The sequence below is a fragment of the Microtus oregoni genome, unplaced genomic scaffold (genome assembly GCF_018167655.1).
Source record: "Microtus oregoni isolate MIOR12 unplaced genomic scaffold, Mior012 000092F_001, whole genome shotgun sequence".
Classification (NCBI taxonomy): domain Eukaryota; kingdom Metazoa; phylum Chordata; class Mammalia; order Rodentia; family Cricetidae; genus Microtus; species Microtus oregoni.
The window spans coordinates 24,841-43,743 of NW_024544602.1; the positions used below are offsets into that span (position 1 = coordinate 24,841).

An 18,903-nucleotide genomic window follows, 5' to 3' on the forward strand; every position below is an offset into this window, starting at 1 on the left:
TTTTATTTGCAGAAACTCACCTAAGAAATACTGCAATGTAGCGGGAGTTGAGGCGGGCCCATTAACAGGTTAGTCATGTCAACCCTATGTGGGGCAGGGTTGGTGGGGACAGGGAGTTCCCATGTCTACCTCACCCTACCCCTAATACTGATAAGAGTTTAGTCCCAGCTGGGCCAGGGCAAGAAGGGAGAACGAAGGCAGGCCAGCATCTTCAATTCCAGCAGCTACGAGCCCTTCACCTTGGTGAGCAACCTGTGGTGAACATGGGAAGGAAAGAGAAACACAGAAAGCTGGGGTGGGCTGGCAAGAGGGTTCCCCGAGCAAGCGAAGGTGGTAGTAGTAAACTAGTAATCCTGGGGTTAATATCAGTGCTTATGTGGAAAGAGCAGGCCCTGGGTCAGAGAGCTACACATGCGCTAAATAAATACAACATCTTTATTTGGCATTGGGTATCCTGACATGTTCATTACAGTTCCTTAGAAAACAACACCCTCCCAAAAATCAGAACAAATTAATCAAAAATAAAGATCCAATGGCCCTATTTACAATAGCAAAGACAGCCCAGGCACCTTCCATGCATGTATTTATGCACACACGTGCGCATACATTCACTCACACACAGGCACACACATCTGGGATACAGTTAAGGAGTTAATAAGCTTTGGGGAGTGCGGGGGTACAGGTTCCATGATTCATCAATTCTGACACCCGCCATGAAGTAAGGGTGTTTTAAACAGCCAATGGGGCTGAAGAGTGGGACTGGCAGCTTTTATTTTTCCTTTGGATGTTTCAGAAGATAATCAATCCTTCATCCGTCTCTTCAATTACGTAAGATTCAGCCACTTCAGGATTTCCCCTCCCCATTTCCCCAACACTCTGGATCATTATTAATCTGATTATCACAAATGCCCAAACTACTGAACAGCAAATGGTGCTTATTGCACCCTCCCCAACATGAGCTGATGCAAAATTCTCAGCTTGTGCCTCTCTCCTCACTCCAGGCACTTACAACAGGCCGATCTTCAAGGGTCTCTGTACCAGGGAAACTGCCCAAAAGCCTCATCAGAGACCAAGCTGTTGACATGATCCAGGGTGATGGTGCAGGAGAGAAGGCCTCACACAATAGGAAATGGAACCCCACGGGTAGTCATTAGTCGTTACTGAAGAGCTGCAGGGCTTTTGTCCAGTCTGCAGGATGGCTGGAATGAACTGTCCCAGGCATGAGAGACAGGACATCTCCAGCAGAGGGTCGTGGGGGAAAGCCTGGAATAGCAGTGCCCCAACCCTGTTCCCAAAGAGGTTGGTCAGAGGAAGCTGCTCAATAAAGCTCCTTCAGGAAAGGGGGGTCCATCTACCAGGAAGGCTCATATCCCCAGTTTCATATCCCTCTAGAAGTATGGGAGAAAAAAAACCCTCCAACCCCACAAAAGTCAGGCCCTGGCAACAACTTTGGACCTGCAGCAGCCCAACCCCCTCCACCCAACCCCCTACCCTGGCTCCCCCAACCACTACCAGCTCTCACTTCACCAGCACTGACTTTGGCAGAAAGGGCTCCGTGATGAGGTCTCCTCGAGAAGACAGCTGCGGTGGCGGTGGCTGCCCAGGAGGCTGCTGGTGAATGCAGGGCCCGGAGGCAGAGGCAGAAGTGGAGGCTATGGCTTTGACTGCACCTCGGGGGAGGCTGTAGAGGTAGACGGCACCAATGACCAGCCCAGCGCCCAGGGCAAATAAAGGGTCCAGGTGGAAGCCAAAGAGGCGAATGGAGGCAACAGTGGACAGCACAATGGACAGGGAGGTGGCAAAGCCTTTGAGGATGTTATCAGCATACTTGACAACAACAGCCACCAGGAGCCCACCAAAGGCTTGGTTTAGTACCACACCCCAGACAGCAGGTGTGTACCCAAAGAAGAAGCCTTGATGGGCTACAGCAGTGCCCTCAGCCCACCAGAGCCCCACCAGGCCCAGTGCTGTGCCAAAAAGGCCTAGCTGTAGGTTACGCAGCCACACAGAACCTGAGCTGCCTTTGAGGATCTTCTCAAAGTAGACCCCTGCGAAGCCTGAGGAGAGGCAGGAGGCCACGACAGCTGCTAGTCCTGCCCCGGGATTCTGATCCAGTGGCCGAGGGCCACCGCTACCAGCTTGCTGTGCCTGGACAATCGCAACACCAGTGAATAGCAGTACCAGGGAGGCCCACTGCAGGCGTGAGAGGCTGCGGTTCAACATGAGCACGGAGAACAGTGCTGTAGTCAAAATCTTCAGCTGATATGTCACCTGCAAGTTGCATATGAAAGGCACTAAGAGCTGGCCCCAACTCCCAGGAAGTGCAAGGGGCAGGGGACAGTACCCACTGTGGCTCTTCAGGCATAATGAAAAGGAGGGGTGGAGTACATGACAATAAAATTAACCAACCACTGACTACTGACTAATTTGTGGCTAACTAGTTCCCAAAGCCCCTCCCAGAGGGCTAGGGATACAGTCAATAGGTAAGGAGCTTGCCTAGCATACAGACTGCTGGCTTCCATCCCCAGCACCAGATGCACTGGCATACGCCTATAATCCCAGCACTTGAAAAATGGAGGCAGGAGGATCAGAAATTCAAAGTCATTCTTGGTTATGTAGAGTCAGAGGCCAGTCTGGGCTAGAAATGGTCTCAAAAAAAAGAAAAAAAAAAAAAGAACCTCCAGGCCAGGCAGTGGTGGTGGTGCATGCCTTCAATCCCAGCACTTAAGGCGTGACTACAGAGCCAGGGTGGTGGTGGCTCAGGCCTTTGATCACTCAGGAGGCAGAGAAAGGCAGATCTCTGTGAGTTCAAGATCTACAGAGTGAGTTCCAGAATAGCCAGAGCTGAGAGAATCCCTGTCTTGAAAAGCAAACAGAGGAGACTCCATGGATCTGCCGCCGGAGATACATACTAGACCTTTGCTGGTAGGCCACAACCTCATGGTGATACACAGATTAATAGAAATGGGTTAAATCAAGATGTGAGAGTTAGCCAATAAGAGGCTAGAACTAATGGGTCAAGCAGTAACTTAATTAATACAGTTTCTGTGTGGTTATTTTGGGTGTAAGCTAGCCAGGCAGCTGGGAAAAACAAGCGGGCCCTCTCCCCTTATAACAATTGGCACTCCACTAACCCCACGTAAAATCTGAGAGGGCTTGAAAAAGGAATTCTAGACTAAAAAAAAAATAGAAAAAAAGAAAAACAGACAAACAAAAAAGAAAAAGAACCTCTCAGTGAGTTACAAAAAGGTAGCTGTGCCTAAGTGTCCCGAGTCATACGTAAATCTACAACCCAATACTATTTTCCTAGCTATGTGATAGGGATAAATCACTTGTCCTTTCTCAGGCCTGGCATCATCTCTATAAAGTAAGACTGATGTATGTAAAACACCTCCAAGCAGGCGATGAAGAGGGTCGTCTTCAACCACAACAAACCCAGAAAATATTTTAGATTACTGTGTCCAGCATGGCCTGGGCACTATATCAGAAATAGTGCATATAATCTTCACAAGTACCCTGGAACTGAACACCACTAGAATCTGCAATTTAATGATGAGAAAGCTAGGCAATGGTCACTCATGACAGAAATCACAACACTTAGAAGTTGGAGTAAGAATAATGAGTTCAAGGCCAGACTGATCCTGTCTCAAAAACCAAACAAAATAAAAGCTGAAGATATAACTTAGCTGGTAGTTTTGCTTAGCAGGCACAAAGTGCTAGGTACGGTCCCTAGCACTCATCATAAACAGGGCATGGTGACACACACACCTATAATCCTAACACTTGAGGGGTCAAAGCAGGAGGATCACAGCGTGTCATGTTACATAACAAGTTGACAGTCAGCCTAGGCTACATGAGACCCTGTCTAAAGAAAACGAAATGAAATTAAAATAAGGATGGGCAAATAAAGGTAGAGAAAGGTAAGTGACTGACTCCCCAAATCACAGAGTTAGAAAGCAGCAGCGCTGGGATTTGAACCCAGGCAACCTTGCTATATCTAGGTTCTTTAATCAACCTTCTGAAAACAAGACTAACCATAGATGCTACAGATTTACCAATAAGCATTCAAAGACTCTTTCCGGGTATTTTTCTTTGGATAGGGTTTCTGCCTTTAAGAAATATTTGATGCGTGCAGGTGTTTTGCCTGCATGAATATCTGTGCACCACAAACATAGCTAGTGCTTTTGGAGGTGAAGAGGGCATCAAATCCTCTGAAAATGGAGCTACAAATGGTTGTGGGTGCTATGTGGGTGCTAGGACTCAAACCTGGGTCCTGTAGAAGAGCAGTCAGTACTCTTTAACTGTTGAGCCCCATCTCTTTTCTTTCTTTCTTTCTTTCTTTCTTTCTTTCTTTCTTTCTTTCTTTCTTTCTTTCTTTCTTTCTTTCTTTCTTTCTTTCTTTCTTTCTTTCTTTCTTTATTATGTATACAATATTTTGTCTGTGTGTATGTCTACAGGCCAGAGAGGGCACCAGACCTCACTAGAGATGGTTGTGAGCCACGATGTGGTTGCCGGGAATTGAACTCAGGACCTTTGGAAGAACAGCCAGCACTCTTAACAACTGAGCCATCTCTCCAGCCCCCTGAGCCCCATCTCTTAAGTCCCCTAAAATAGTTTCTTTTTTGAAATATTTATTCATTATGTATACCCTGCTCTATCTGCATGGCATAAGAGGGCACCAGATCTCATTGTGAGTCACCATGTGGGTGCTGGGAATTGAACTCAGGACCTCTGGAAGAGCAGCTAGTGCTCTTAACCTCTAAGCCATCTCTCCAGTCCAAGAAATAGTTTCTTTTTGTAGTCCTCAAACCCCAAATCCTCCTGCTTCAACTTCCTGAGTGCTGGGTTTGCAGGTATATGCCACCATGTCTGGTCTTAGGTATATTTTCAGTTTTCCCAGCATCCCCCTTATTCCCAATTTTGACACATATGGAAGCCAACGTGGAGGGAGTTCAAAGAAGGTGACATAGTTCCTGCTCTTTACAGACCACCTCCCTCCGTCTCCCTCTCCCACTTCCCCAGGAGCTATGCTGGGCTGGGGGCTCACCTGGAAAGTGGCAGCTGGCAGGTTGGAGATGGCAACATACTGGAGGTTATTCTGCAAGGTATAGATGAGAGACGGCACAGCAAGCTTGAGTGTGTCCACATACTGCACCAGGACAGCCTCATGGAGGAAGAGAACCAGGTGCTTCACATTACCTATGTGGGAAGAAGGTCTGCTGAGGATTGGGACCAGGCTTGGCCCCTTTGCTCACCTCCCAGTCCTGCCTTCCCTCACCGCCGAACTACTCTCCCCCTCCTAGCAGCTCAGTTTCTTCTACAGTAGCACAGCAATGCCAGTAAGAACTTTTTCTGAGTTTGACCTGGTGGCACACACCTTTCATCCCCACCCCTGGGAAATGGAGGCAGGTGGATCTGGTTAGTTTGAGGCCAGTGCCAGACCAGCAAGGACTACATAATGAGATTATGTCTTTTAAACAAAAAGCCTTTCTGATACAGAACTTAATGGCTGCAAAGGGGAATGGTGATATAGTTCAGGGGTTGGGCACTTGCCTAGCAGATGTGTGTGTGTCCCCAGGTTTTACCCCAACACTGTAAGAAAAAAATACTAATGGTCACAAAACTATTACCTATCCCACTATGCCTGCTATCAACCATAGTCTACCCACCTGAGAGCTACTTCCCTGGCATGAACCCATTCAGGGCAAGCACTTGATATGTCTGTACGATGAAATAATTACCAGTAACTAGAAGCATGTGACATAGAGCTTCCTGGTTCCTGGGCAGGGGTATACAACTATCAGAAGGGAGGTTTTAGATTTGTTTGTTTTGTGATTCGTCCAGGGCCTCACACACCACTGAGCTACACATCCAACCCAAGGCTTTTAAACACCCTAGTTCCTTAATGGTCCATGAGCCACTTGAGGACAGAATACATTTCCCATCAAACAAATCCTTTTTCTCAGCCCTAGACACATTAAGCTGCCTCTGCCCTATGAATGAATGCAGCCCTTTTTCCTTTCTTCTCAAAACAGAGTCTCTCTATGGAGCCTGGGCTGGCCTCAAATTCTCCTCCATCCTTCTGTCCTAGCTTCTTGAGTAAGCACCAACATGTACCAGTTGAATGTAATCCTTTTTTGTTTTTTTGAGACATGGTCTCACTTTGTAGCCAAGACTGGTCTTGAACTCACAGATCCACCTTGCCTGTCTCCCAAGTGCTGTGATTAAAGGCGTTCACCACCATGCCAGTTCTTGACCATTAAACAGAAGTCTGGTTGAGAACTTCTACAATTAACTGAGTATCATTTCCTATGTAATAAGGTCTATGTAAAGCTCACCACATTTTTTTTGAGACAGGGTTTCTCTGTAGCTTTGGAGCCTGTCCTGAACTAGCTCTTGTAGACCAGGCTGACCTTGAACTCACAGAGATCTGCCTGCCTCTACCTCCTGAGTGCTGGGATTGAAGGTGTGCGCCACCACTGCCTGGCAAAACTCATCACATTTTTAGTTTTGGTCTTTGAGATTAAACCTAAGACTCCCAAGTGTGTTAAGCACATTTACCAATTGAGTTATATACCCAGCCCTACATCTTACTATTATTATTTCATTTAGACAGAGTTCATAGAACCCAAACTGGCCTTGAACTTGCTATGGAACCAAGGATGAATTCATCTTTTAGGTTTTACCTGAAGTCAGTTATCCCTAGAAGATCTCCACAACCACACTGCACAGGGTCAGCTTAGGAATGCCTGTCTGATGCTGATCCATAAAATTCTCCCCCTGCCCATCACAGCACTTATTTCAGTAGTAATTAATGGACTTTTGACTTCGTATTTTCCAGGTGTTAAGAAGGTAATATGCGTACCACAAAACACATCACAAATCCTGCATAGCCATAACTGCATATCATAAAAAAGCACATCCATATTTCTGCGGAGAATTCTGTAGATATACACACAAAGTGGAAAAACTCAAACATAGGTCTACCAAGAACTCCACATCAGGTCAGGTTTAGGTTGCTGGTTATTTTGGTTTTTCAGATTTCAAAGTCTTACTATGTAGCTGAGGAAAGCCTCTTACTCAAGTGCCAGGATTACAAGCACACAGTGATGTTCCTTTTGTAGTGATGGGGATGGAACCTAAGGCTTTAGCACATGCTGAGCGAGTGTTCAACACTGGGGGCGAGGTTATCACCAACTAATTCAAGGAAAAGCAAAGTGAGCAGAGAGTGATGAAGTGCCTGTATCTGCAACCCAAGCTACCAGAGAGGCGGAGGGAGGAAGGACACTTTAGCCCACCAGCTGGAGTTTAAGATGGGTCTAGTTGGTGCAGTGAGATCTTGTCTCAAAAGGGGAAAGAGAGGGAGAGCCAGACAGGCGAGCAAATTAAATTTGTGGGTCATCATGGTGGTGCATACCTAAAATCATATTTGGGAGGTAGAGGCAAGAGGATCAGGAGTTCAAAACCAAGCTCAGCTACAGTGTTAGAAACCAGCCTGGGCTATCTGAGATGATCTCAAAAAATCAAAATAGGGCCAGCAAGATGGCGCATCAGGGTAAGGGTACTTGCTGCCAAGCCTGACATGAATTCCCAAGACCCATATGAGGTAACGAGAGATTCAGTTCTTTTAAGTTGTCTACTGACTTCCACTTGCATGCATAGCACATGGGTGCCCACCTCCCAAATTAATAATAATAACAATAAAACTGTGGATAAAAGCTATTGTTGCCAGGTGGTTGTGGAGCACACCTTTAATCCCAGCACTCAGGAGTCAGGCAGATCTCTGAGTTCAAGGCCAGCCTGGTCTACAGAGTGAGTCCCAAGTCTTGAAAAAAAAGTAAGAAAAGAAAGAAAGCATTATAATTTTGAACACTTATGAACCACTTAATCTTTTGGGTTTCTGATTTGTGTGTAGGAATGTGGACAGACTGGTGCCCTCATCCACACATGGACACGTGGACGACAGAGACTGATATTGGGTGTCTTCCTCTATCACTTTCCACCTTATTATTTTTTGCTTGTTTGTTTTCAAGACAGGGTTTCTCTGTGTAACAGCCCTAGCTGTCTTAGAACTAGCTCTTGTAGACCAGGCTGGTCTTGAACCCACAGAGATCCACCTGCCTCTGTCTCCCAAGTGCTGGGATTAAAGGGGTGCACCACCATCGCCCAGCATTTTACCCATGAAGCCATCTTCTCTGCCCCTATTGTTTTGGTTTTTGCACGCACATGTGTGTGTATGTGTGTGTTACTGGGGATGAACCTACAGCCCTAAACAAATTAGGCAAGTGTTCTACAGCTGGGCTACATTTCTAGTCCTTTTATCTGTATTATGTGTGATGTATGCGTTTGAGTGTGGGCATGCACAGGCCATGGTGTGGAGGTCCAAGGACACCTTAGAGGCTAAAGTCAGTTCTCTCCATCCATCATGGGTCCTGGTAATAGAGTTCAGGCTGTCAGGATTGCATGGCAAGAGCTTTTACCTTACCTGCTAAGCTATCTTGCCAGTCCTATGTTTTGAGACTGTGTCTTACAAAGTTGATCAGGTTAGTATTGAACTTATGATTTCCCTGCCTCAGCTTCTCAAGCAGCTAAGATTACAGACCTGGTTTTGCTTTTTTATTCATTGGTGGTTTGGGGGTTTTGTTTGTTTGTTTTGTTTTGAGGCAGGATCATGTTTCCTGTTAAACACCTTTTATTTGGATTTTTGTTGTTTTTTTTTTTTTAAACATTTTGCCCGCACGCCAGAGGAGGGCGCCAGATCTCAGAACAGATGGTTGTGAGCCATCATGTGGTTGCTGGGAATTGAACTCAGGACCTCTGGAAGAGCAGCCAGTGCTCTTAACCTCTGAGCCATCTCTCCAGCCCCATTTTGTTTGTTTTGTTTTTCAAGACAGGGTTTCTCTGTAGCTTTGGCGCCTGTCCTGGAACTAGCTCTTATAGTCCAGGCTGGCCTCGAACTCACAGAGGTCCGCCTGCCTCTGCCTCCCAAGTGTTGGGCTTACAGGCGGGCACCACCACCGCCCAGCTTTGAGACAGGATCTTGCTTCAGCCTAGGAAGACGTGGAATTTATGATCCTCCTGCCTCAGATGACAGGTATGAACCACCATCCCTAACTTTATTGTTATTTCATCATGTATGATTTTTATTATGCTTCCTTGTTTTAGATAGAATTTCAGATAGCTCAAGCTATCCCTGAACATTCACTACATAGTCAAAGATGACCTTGAACTTCTGATCCTTCTGCCTTAGATTATAGGCATTTATCATAACTGTTTTTTGTGGTGTTGGAGATCAAATCCAGAGCTTTATATATGCTAGGCAAGCACTCTATCAACTAAACTACACCAACTCTAGGTATTATAATTCCACTTATTGCTTGTTTTCTTGTTTTGCAGCTAGCCTTGAATTCATGGAATTAACTGATGCTGTGCCTTAGTATGCTGACCAGCTGCGGTTACAAGTGCAGATGTGTAAAAGATAAGTAGCTCAGCAGTGAGCAGCTAGATTTCTGACAGGGTGGTCAAGAGTTGAGAGTTGTGAGCTTGGATAATGTGTGGAAAGATAGCTTTACTATTTTATTATTCTTTCTGACTCTGTGTGTGTGTGTGTGTAGTGGAATTCTCCATATTCTTTTCCCTTTCTCTCTCTCTCTCTCTCTTTTAAACAAAAGCACGTGTAGCCCAGGCTAGCCTTGAACTTCCTGTTATCTTGAGCTCCTCATCGTCCTGCCTCCACCTTCCAAATGCTTTTACTAGAGGCATGTGCCACTACACTTGGCTTCCACGGGATAAAGTTAAATCTTTGAATCACTGTTGAGTGTTCTGTTGCCTATTGGGCAGACTATGTCACTACTGCAGTTCCCAGGTTTAAGGGACATACAAGTGCCGAGGCAACTTGGCACAGCTGGAGTGGCAAGGAAGCTTAGATGGCACTTACATACTCCGAAAGCACTTTCAGAAAGATTCTCCCAGAAAACAAGCCTCCCCGGCGTGCTTACACACAGGGAGTCAGATCAACCACCCAGCCCCTTCTCTGACTCATACCCCTCTTCTGTGCGAAGAGCAGCAGGAGACAGGTGACACCTTTGAGTACTTCAGCCATGACTACAGCGGTGGTGGCAAAGAAGCGGTCCCCAGGCAGTGTGCGAGCATATCGAATGCTAAGGATGAGGGAGGCGTTCTGGACCACCAGCACAGCTAAGGATATGTACTTGAGGCGCCGGTGAGCTGTAGGGAGTGGAAGGAACATAGAAGGATGGGGTCAGAAGCTGTCAGGGTTTAGCCACCCACCTCCCCCCTCTTCTCAATCAAAATCCTTCCAGCCACTGGTACTTCCTCTGCCTGCCCTTCCTGACTCAACTGAGAATCTGATTCCCTACCTGTTTCTACAACCTCTGTTGCAGGCAAGTGTCAGACAGAGTCCCATTCTGGCCAGCTCTTACTGTGGAATCCCTGGTAGGGTGTGAGGAAATGGCCTAGGCAGGCCCTGGACACACATACCCACTTCTCCCTCCCCGGGGAAGCAGCTCTTTCCCAGACAGCATCGCCCGGATTTACTGAATGTGTGCAGCATGCCTATCACTGAGCTATGGGATTCACATGGATTCTCACCCAGCATTTGGTCTCTGAGGGTACTTTGAAACATCCCATTTTGTGGATGAGCAAATTGAGGATTTCTAGGAAGTGATGTTTCTACTTGCAGGACTGTCCCATAAATGAAATATCAGAATATAATGAATGGGGCAATTGTTTAAAATGCCCACCTCCTAAGGACTGTCCTACTTTCCTATCTCCTACAATGGTTACCCAACAGTCTGATTACCTTAATCACATACGGAAATACTTCCCTACTGCTGTACACCCTCCTCCCAGACAAAGAACAATTCTTTGTTCTCCCCACACTGACAATGAGCTCTCTCTGCTATATAGGACTTGGCACCCTCAGAATGTTCTTTCCCTGACCTATAAGGAAGGAACCCTCCCACCTCAACATAAATAGAACTATCTCCATTTGGATGGGACAGCCCCAGAACATACTCTCCATGTAATGAAGGACAGCCTCATGCTCAAAATGGATCCACTAGTCATACAAGGATGTGCCCCACCCTGACAATTTATAAGGTCCCTTTATAAGGAAGAAGCCACCACCCTAAGAATCGTCTCTCTCCCTTCTATAAGGAAAAACTCCTACCCCAGAATCTGTCTCTCCCTTCTGCAATTAAAGATTGCCCACAGCCCCCGAACATTCTCAGTGGTCTTAGCCTCCTCAAAAGGAAATTTCCCCCACACATTCATAACGGTCTTTATTTCCAAGTCCAAGGCCCCCGTCACAAACACCCACAAAACAACCGATTCCTACCTTGCAACCTACAATGGTCCGTTCTCTCCTCCCTTCTTTCAACAACACACACACACACACACACCACACACGTCGGTCCGTTCACACGAGATGCCGCTGTCACTTCAGCCAAGGATCATTCCACCCCCAAGGTCCCCGAACTTCGCCCGGCCAACTGCTCTCTGACTGAGGTCATCTCACCCGCTGTAGCGGACCCAGACTCCAGCACGCCCGCGGACACGGCCCCTGGCCCGGCCGCCGCGGATGATCCGCCAACCCCAACCGCTGCCATGTTGGCATCTGCCCGTCCCGTCCCCTCGGCAACAGCAGGCTACTTCCGTATCCATCACGTCCGCTTCCGGACCTCCGGCGTGGAGGGCGGGGCACTAGCTGGGATTGCGAGGTGGTGTTTTTAGCCCGTTCCAAGCCTGATTCTAAAATGGTGGTTTCGGACTTCCCAGATTCCATCAGCTGGAGACCAAGGACGCCGGAGACCCATCTCCCATAGCCTTTACACATCTATTGGCATGCTCCCGACACTAGATCCGGCCCACACCTCCCGTTTGCCCGCCTCACTGACCCCGACTGTCCGAACCACCTTCCCAAACCGTCCCGCGGTTTCATTGGTTCCGTGGTTCTTCCATCTCCGCTTTTATTGGAACCTTCAGATGGCACCACCCTCCTCGCATCAGAAACTCAATTCTATTCAACAACCAGCCAGGTCCCGCCCTCTAAGGCCCGGAGGCCAACTGGGATGAATCGGACTTTGGAGAAGGCGGGACAAGTGAGTCATAGGCCTGCCGCTAGGTTCATAGAATTCATTGCTGAACTAGAGTAGGGAAGGCTTAGTCACCATAATAGAGGAAAATGAGAAGCAGGTTCAGGACAATTGACGTCAGAATTAGACCAAGGGAGGTGAGCTGAGGAAGATGCAAAGGAGGGGCATGAAAGGCAAAGACAAAATTAAGATTTAAATCAAGTTAAGAGCTACATAGAAAGTGCTAGAAAAATTCCAGTTGGAGCCTGGGATTTATTTTTGTGCAAGTAAATCCCAGCACTCCAAGTTTGAGGCTAGCTTGGGCTTCAAAAAGACCCCATCTGAAAACAAAACAAAAACGGTCAGACTGGCCCCCTTCTCTGACTTGGTTTTTCTTCAGAAATTTTTCTCCAGCCATCTAAACTCAACAGGCAGTAGATGCTCCACTAATACCTTCCTCTATAAATGGCCATTCATTCGTGACTTTATTATTTATTAAATAGGTTTCCACACATGGCTTTTTAAATAATCCAGGCAGGGGGAGAAGGGACAGGAGGGCACAGCTGCAGCTCTCCTACCTCCAGTACATAATTATTTACACTTTACCACTGGACAATCCTGGCTCAGGAGGAGGCAGCAAAAGTTGGAGAGGGGGGACCCCAGGAGAACAAACAGTAAGACTTATTTCCTCCATCCCATCCCCCCAAAACCATCCATCCCATCCTAGTCTCTGGTGGTGTCCGATGATGTCCATCTCCCATTCCTTCCCAAATTATGGAAGTAAGGTTCTTCTCACCAGAATAAGAGCACTTGGGATAACAATAGGGTCCCCTCACCAAAAAATAAAATAAAATAAAAATTAAAAAAAGCAGTGGGATACTAATTAATAGGGCTTAATAGGGTGTTACCTTCCCCAGAATAATCATTTCTGGGCTAAGGCAGGCAAGCAGCAACTGAATTGAGATCCCAGGGTAAGGGCCCTTTTGCTAAAGAGCTGCTGGGGTATTTAAGGAAAGCACCCTTGCCCGAGTGAGAGCATTTAAACTAAGTGTCTAAGTTTGTGGTAGTAGTATAGGAGGTGCCAGTGTAGGGACTACAATGTCATAATAAGAATCATAGGGCCTAGAAGGGAAGGAATCCAACCAAATAAACATCCTTAACAGAACAAGAAACAAGTAACTCCCCCCTCCCAAATAAGGGACCACAGGTTCCGGGAGGAGAGCTCCTTCACAGGATTGGGATAGGAACTGGGCAGACTTGGCTATCTTCTGACCCCTGATCCTTATTCCCTGACCTTAGTAATACTGGATCTTTAACAACCTGTATAACCAGGTCAACAGATGTCCATCTATCCCTGTAGCATGACCATGGGATTCCAACCAGAGAGCCTGGCTGGGCCTAGGGAAGCAGGGACCAGGGTAAGGGGGTGGTGCTTCCTTTGGAAGGATTGATGGGCGCTTCTTCAGCTGGTGTTTGCATCCAGGGGTCCAGCAGAATCTCCTCCAGTGAAGGTCGGGAGCAGGGTTTGGGGGCCAGGCACCGGCGGATTAGGGCACAGCAATCTGTGAGGTCAAGAAACACAAGGGAGATTAGCAGTCAGCAAAGGATACCCAGTCCTAGGAGGAAGGAAGCCTGTGGGGTCAGCGAGGGCCTCACCTGGGGAGACATGAGCAGGAAAGTGGGGCTCAGCCTCCAGAATCTCCTGGTCCCTCTCGAAGGGAATGTCCCCACAGACCATGTCATAGAGGAGGACACCCAGTGACCAGACAGTAGCTGGGAGGGCATGGTACTGATGTCGAGAGATCCACTCTGGAGGGCTATACACCCTTGTCCCTGCACACAAGCCAAGAATTAGATCTTTCCCAGATGGTGCCCTTTGTCGAACCCTGTGTCCCTAGAAGTATGAACTGTAAATTAAAGGAGAGTATCCACTGCTTCAAATTTAACAGTAGAGTCCTGTCAGCAGCAAAACAGCTTAAAAAGAGCACTTCCAAGTTAACACTAAGATTGTCTTACCAGAAGCAAAACAAACAAACAAGCAAAAAACCCAACAACAAAACCCAACACTAACAAGATCCCCACACTAAAAAATAAGAGCCCAGAAGGTTAAGAAACTGTAATTGGGCTTGAGAATCAAGAACCTTAAAGGGTACGATTTAGGTCAAAGGTTACAAGGACAATCCAATAATAAAGCTCAAAAGCCAGAAGAATTAAAGACTAAAAACAGCCCCCTCCCCCGCATAAATTGTAGGGAAGAATCCTTACCATCAAAGTCCGTGTATGGTTCATCATGCAGCAGGGCCCCAGAACCAAAATCAATGAGTTTAATACAACCCCGGCAGAGGTCTATCAGGATGTTCTCATCCTTGATATCACGATGGACGACTCCGCGAGCATGGCAGTGCTGGACAGCTGCCACTACTTGGGTAAAGAAGCTGCGGCTACGGCTTTCACCCAGCGGGCCCTTCTCTGTGATGTAGTCAAAAAGATCCTGGGCAGGCATAGGCCGTTCAAGGACCAGCATGAAGCCCTCTGGGGTCTCAAACCAGTCAAGCAGGCGTATCACACCTGGATGCCCGTTGCCTTCACCCACCTTCCACAGCAGTGCTACCTCAAGTGGGCAAGTCACTGAGTCTGACTGGGGTGGGAAGTGAAAAGAAAAAAAAGAAGGTAGATGGTAAGTCTGAGCTCTACTGTCAATATAGCAGTTTATTTTCAGAGCACTGGTTTTTGACCTTTGGCAAGCCAGACCTCTCAGTATCCTTTCAAAGGCTCAAATCCATCAGAGTGAAATGAGCAGAAGCCATATACATCTGGCATGTAGCAGCTCAGTAAATATTTGAATAAGTTAAAGTGTTTTCTTTGGGGGGGGGGGAATGGGGTTTGAGACAGGATCTCTACATAGACCAAGCTGGCCTGGAACTCAAGAGATCCACCTGCTTTTACCTCCAGAGTGCTGGGATTAAAGTGTGCACCACCATGCCTGGCCTTCAAATTTAAAATTTAAGTCCCTCTGCATAAGAACTATCATGGGATCTATTTACCTGTCTTATTAGATCAGGGCAGTTTTTCTGCACACTAGATAACTCTATGAATGTTTCTAAATGGAAGTACTTTACAGGAAAGAGGCTAGCAATGAAAAGTAATTAACTACTATTATTGTATAAGTGTTGAAAGACTCAATACGCGAGATGGACAGAGCAGTTAGAAGAAGAGATCTAGTACCTACTGAATTCGAATAAATGTCGTACTTTGCAAAGTGCCTATAATTATGTCACTGCATAGATGTTCTCTGGCTTTAAAATTTTGCCTCATTTTTGAGACAGGATCTTGCCATGTAGCCCAAACTGGCCTCAAATTCACGGAAATCGCCGGGTGGTGGTGCACGCCTTTAATCCCAGCACTCGGGAGGTAGAGGCAGGTGTATTTCTGTGAGTTCGAGGCCAACTTGCTCTACAAGAGCTAGTTCCAGGACGGGCACCACAAACTACAGAGAAACCCTGTCTCGAAAATAAATTAAAAAAAAAAAAAAGAAAGAAAGAAATAAAGAAAAAGAAAAGAAAAAAAAATCCTCAGAAATCCTAGTGTCACAGCCTCTTGAATGTTGGGATTACAGGTATGCACCACCAATCCTGGCTTTCATTTGTTAAAAACAGTTTACAGTGATTAACTGCTAAGGACCTGGCACAGAGCAAACACTCAATGAACGCGACGTTTTGTCAGTTCAACTAGCACAACTCAATAACACCACCCCCTACACCTATACAGACAGTGCCAAGGGTCTTGTTGCCTCAGGTGAGGTCCATTACAGGCCCACTAACTTGCACAGTCACAGACAGGTTTTCTCAGGGAGACGCAAATTCTTCGGCTACTGCGCAGGCTCGCCCTCCCTCCCTTCTCCGTCCCAGGGCCGGCATAGACTGTCTGAAATGCCCGCCAGGGGGAGCTCTCACCTACAATTTGCCCAGACCCGCCCTGATGTCCGTTAGCTTTCTCCGGGTGGCAGAGGCAGCAGCCAGCATTACCATGACAACCAGTGACCTAGGCCCCTCCTTCCCCACCAGCATGTCTTGTGAACAGCCCCAGAAGCAGTGTTTGGAAGAAAGATGCAAAAGGAGAGTTTGAGAGGAGAATCCGGAGCTCTGGGCAAATTGAGGTGAAATCAGAACTATCACATAAAGGCAGTAAACACAGGTTGGTGAGGTTCTCACGGTTTCAGGGCCCAGGGAATAATACATCCCCTAGAAAAAATCAGGGGGTGAGTTCGGTGATGGAGTCCACGGGTCATGACGTACACCAAAGACACTCACCACGGTGGACCAGCCCAGCACACGGTTCCGGGAGATTACTTTGATGGCCACCTAGAAAAAATACTGAGATAAGGGGGCCAGCCGGTGATCCCAGACTCTTCTCAGTCTAGACCCTCTGCCCAATTCCAGTCTCTCCACTCTAGTATTTCTAGTTCCCATACGTATCACACCCACTGGAGCTGGGATGCCTATCCAGTACTCTGAAGGCCCCAGAATCGTGTTAACTCCATCCAGCTAGCATCTTTACTCCTGAGCTCTTGTCGGGAAAGCATCAAGACCCCCTGAAATCCAGAATGGAGCTGTATTTTTTCTTTTGTTTTCTCTTTCCCACTGTCTCCCTACATCCCCCACCCTGTGACGCTGGTGTTGAACTCAGTGTTTGTGAATGATGGACAAACGACCCACCATTGACCCATATCCCCACATTCAAATTCTAAGTTTTTTGACATCGCAAGCCCTCCTCCATAATTCTACCCATCTCCAGGACACAACAACTATGTATCTGGATTCTTGTTTTCACGACTCCACTCTTAACACCTACTCAAAAAAATCCCCACTTCCCCCCCAACACGTACACTCGCGCGCGCACACACACACACACACAAACACACACGCATGAACGCACGCACGCAAATACCATGGATCTTGGGGTCCAGTCCTGAAGATCTGCCCCCTTCCCAGTATAAATGCCCAGTCTTCCAGAATTTCAGCCCACCCCCATACCCACCTGAACTCCAGACACACGTGCGCACTCACACATTCACACACATAGACTCAGACAGCAACCCTGCTCCTTATGATTCTACTACACATTTGCAAGCTCCCCACTGGAACAAGTGGCATCTCCGTTCCCCCACCACCACCCTTCGCCAAAACACCTGACCCTCCCAGAACCCCTCTAGGGGATACCTGACGTCTATCCGTGACGCGGTGTCCCGCGAAGACGGTGCCAAAGCCTCCCTTACCCAGGAGGGGGCCAAGTCGGTATTCGGCCTCGAAAGCTGCCCGATTCTTGCCACCTACGCAAGCGGAGGCGAGGAAATCAGGGTGGCGGTGTACTCTGATCCCAGCCGTGACTCTCGCCCCCACACCGACACCCATCATTCCAGTCCTCCCAACCTGCTTGTGACAGGGGAGATTGCGCTCACCTGGAGGCTGCGTGGGGGTTACAGGGGGCGAAGGAAGCCCCTGCAGAGGCTTGGTCAACATGGAGGAGGAGCTGCGTAGATTGAGCCCGCTGAATCCGCTGAGCCCGCAGGGCGTGGATGCCCGGGGCAGAGCGGCTGGAGAGCCAGGGCTGGGGGGCGCCAGGGTGGAAGGTAGGGAATCTGGTGGCCCGGAAGCGCCCGCAGACGGCGCGGCGTTAAGATTCGTCGCGCGCGCCAGCCCCAACGCTACTGAGCCGGGGCACGCGCCTCCCGGAGAGTCGCCCTGCGCGACAGCCCCGCCCACCTGGCTTTGATCAATCCAGACACGGCACCTGCTGTACCCCGGCCAATCGGAGCCAGTCCTTATTTGCATGCCACCATCAACGTTTCAAGTGTCCCTTATGCAAATACATGCCAGGTTCTTCCGCGGAGGCGGGGCCTGTATGCAAATGTGGGGGCGGGGCGGGCGGGCGCGCACAGACACACAGACACACGCGCTCGTGCACACGCACTCACGAACAGGTTTTGGGAGTCCCTTTGCGACAACCCCGTTTGTTTTGGTTGTTAGTGTGGTGGGGTGTGTGTAGACACTTAGAAAAGAAAGCGCAGCTTCCTTTCCTAGGATGCAGGTTTGCTGCCGCCGTCGCTTTTGCAGCCTTGGATCGGTGAGGAGACAACGCCAAACCAGCTTTTAAGAATCAAAGCCTGACCTGGCGGTTGTGGCGCATACCTTTAATTCCAACACTCGAGAGGCAGAAGCAGGCGGATCTTTATGAGTTCGAGACCCGCCTGGTCTACAGAGCGAGTTTAGAGACAGTCAGGACTTGTTATTCAGAGAAACCCTGTCTCGGGAAACAAACAAAAAACCCCAACAACAACAAAAAAACCCAATCAGAACCTGGAGCTAGGCAGGGTACTATGATGCAAGGGTGTTTCTCACCCAAGCTTAGGCATCCTTTGCCTCAAAACTGTAACCAGGCCCTTATAGAAGAGCTGGTCCATTATTCCATTATTCAGGGAAGGAAACATCTCCACCATGACAAGAAGGGGAGCAGGGTCATCAATGGCAGTTTGGCCCCTGTAGGGTGATTTTTAATTGCCATTATCCTACACAAACCTGGCTAGACTTAGCACTGGACCCAGTCAGGGGGTCTAGAATCTATAATGACAAGGCTTGGTTCTTGTGGGAACTACAACGTCCTTGTTTAAGAGGTAGGATCTGAAAGGCTGAAGAAGTGAACAGCCATGTCTGTGTAATTATCCAGAGGGCCTCATGTCCAGGAAGACAGCCACACAACTCCAAAGATACATAGAAAGCTAGGCGATGTAGGGTACATGTGAAATCCAAGT

The 18,903-nt window shown here is 47.9% G+C and overlaps 2 protein-coding genes across 3 annotated transcripts; both read right to left on the reverse strand.

Annotated features, from left to right (window-relative positions):
- Window positions 1-26: 26 nt before the first annotated feature.
- LOC121442604 (UDP-galactose translocator) lies at window positions 27-11,901 on the reverse strand. Of its 2 annotated transcripts, none has more exons than XM_041644212.1 (5): window positions 11,540-11,901; window positions 10,045-10,227; window positions 5,048-5,199; window positions 1,538-2,271; window positions 27-252 (listed from the first exon to the last, which is right to left on the reverse strand). In XM_041644212.1, the coding sequence occupies exons 1-5, from the start codon at window positions 11,628-11,630 to the stop codon at window positions 225-227; spliced, it is 1,188 nt and encodes a 395-aa protein (XP_041500146.1). In that variant the 5' UTR covers window positions 11,631-11,901; the 3' UTR covers window positions 27-224. The 2 variants fall into 2 exon arrangements, with proteins under 2 accessions (XP_041500146.1, XP_041500145.1); XM_041644211.1 differs by lacking the exon at window positions 27-252 and adding an exon at window positions 417-1,285 and having other exon boundaries at window positions 11,540-11,900.
- A 645-nt stretch (window positions 11,902-12,546) lies between these two features.
- On the reverse strand, window positions 12,547-17,871 carry LOC121442598 (serine/threonine-protein kinase pim-2). Its single transcript, XM_041644194.1, has 6 exons — window positions 17,554-17,871; window positions 17,315-17,424; window positions 16,406-16,456; window positions 14,361-14,733; window positions 13,752-13,928; window positions 12,547-13,657 (listed from the first exon to the last, which is right to left on the reverse strand). The coding sequence occupies exons 1-6, from the start codon at window positions 17,612-17,614 to the stop codon at window positions 13,494-13,496; spliced, it is 936 nt and encodes a 311-aa protein (XP_041500128.1). The 5' UTR covers window positions 17,615-17,871; the 3' UTR covers window positions 12,547-13,493.
- Window positions 17,872-18,903: the final 1,032 nt, after the last annotated feature.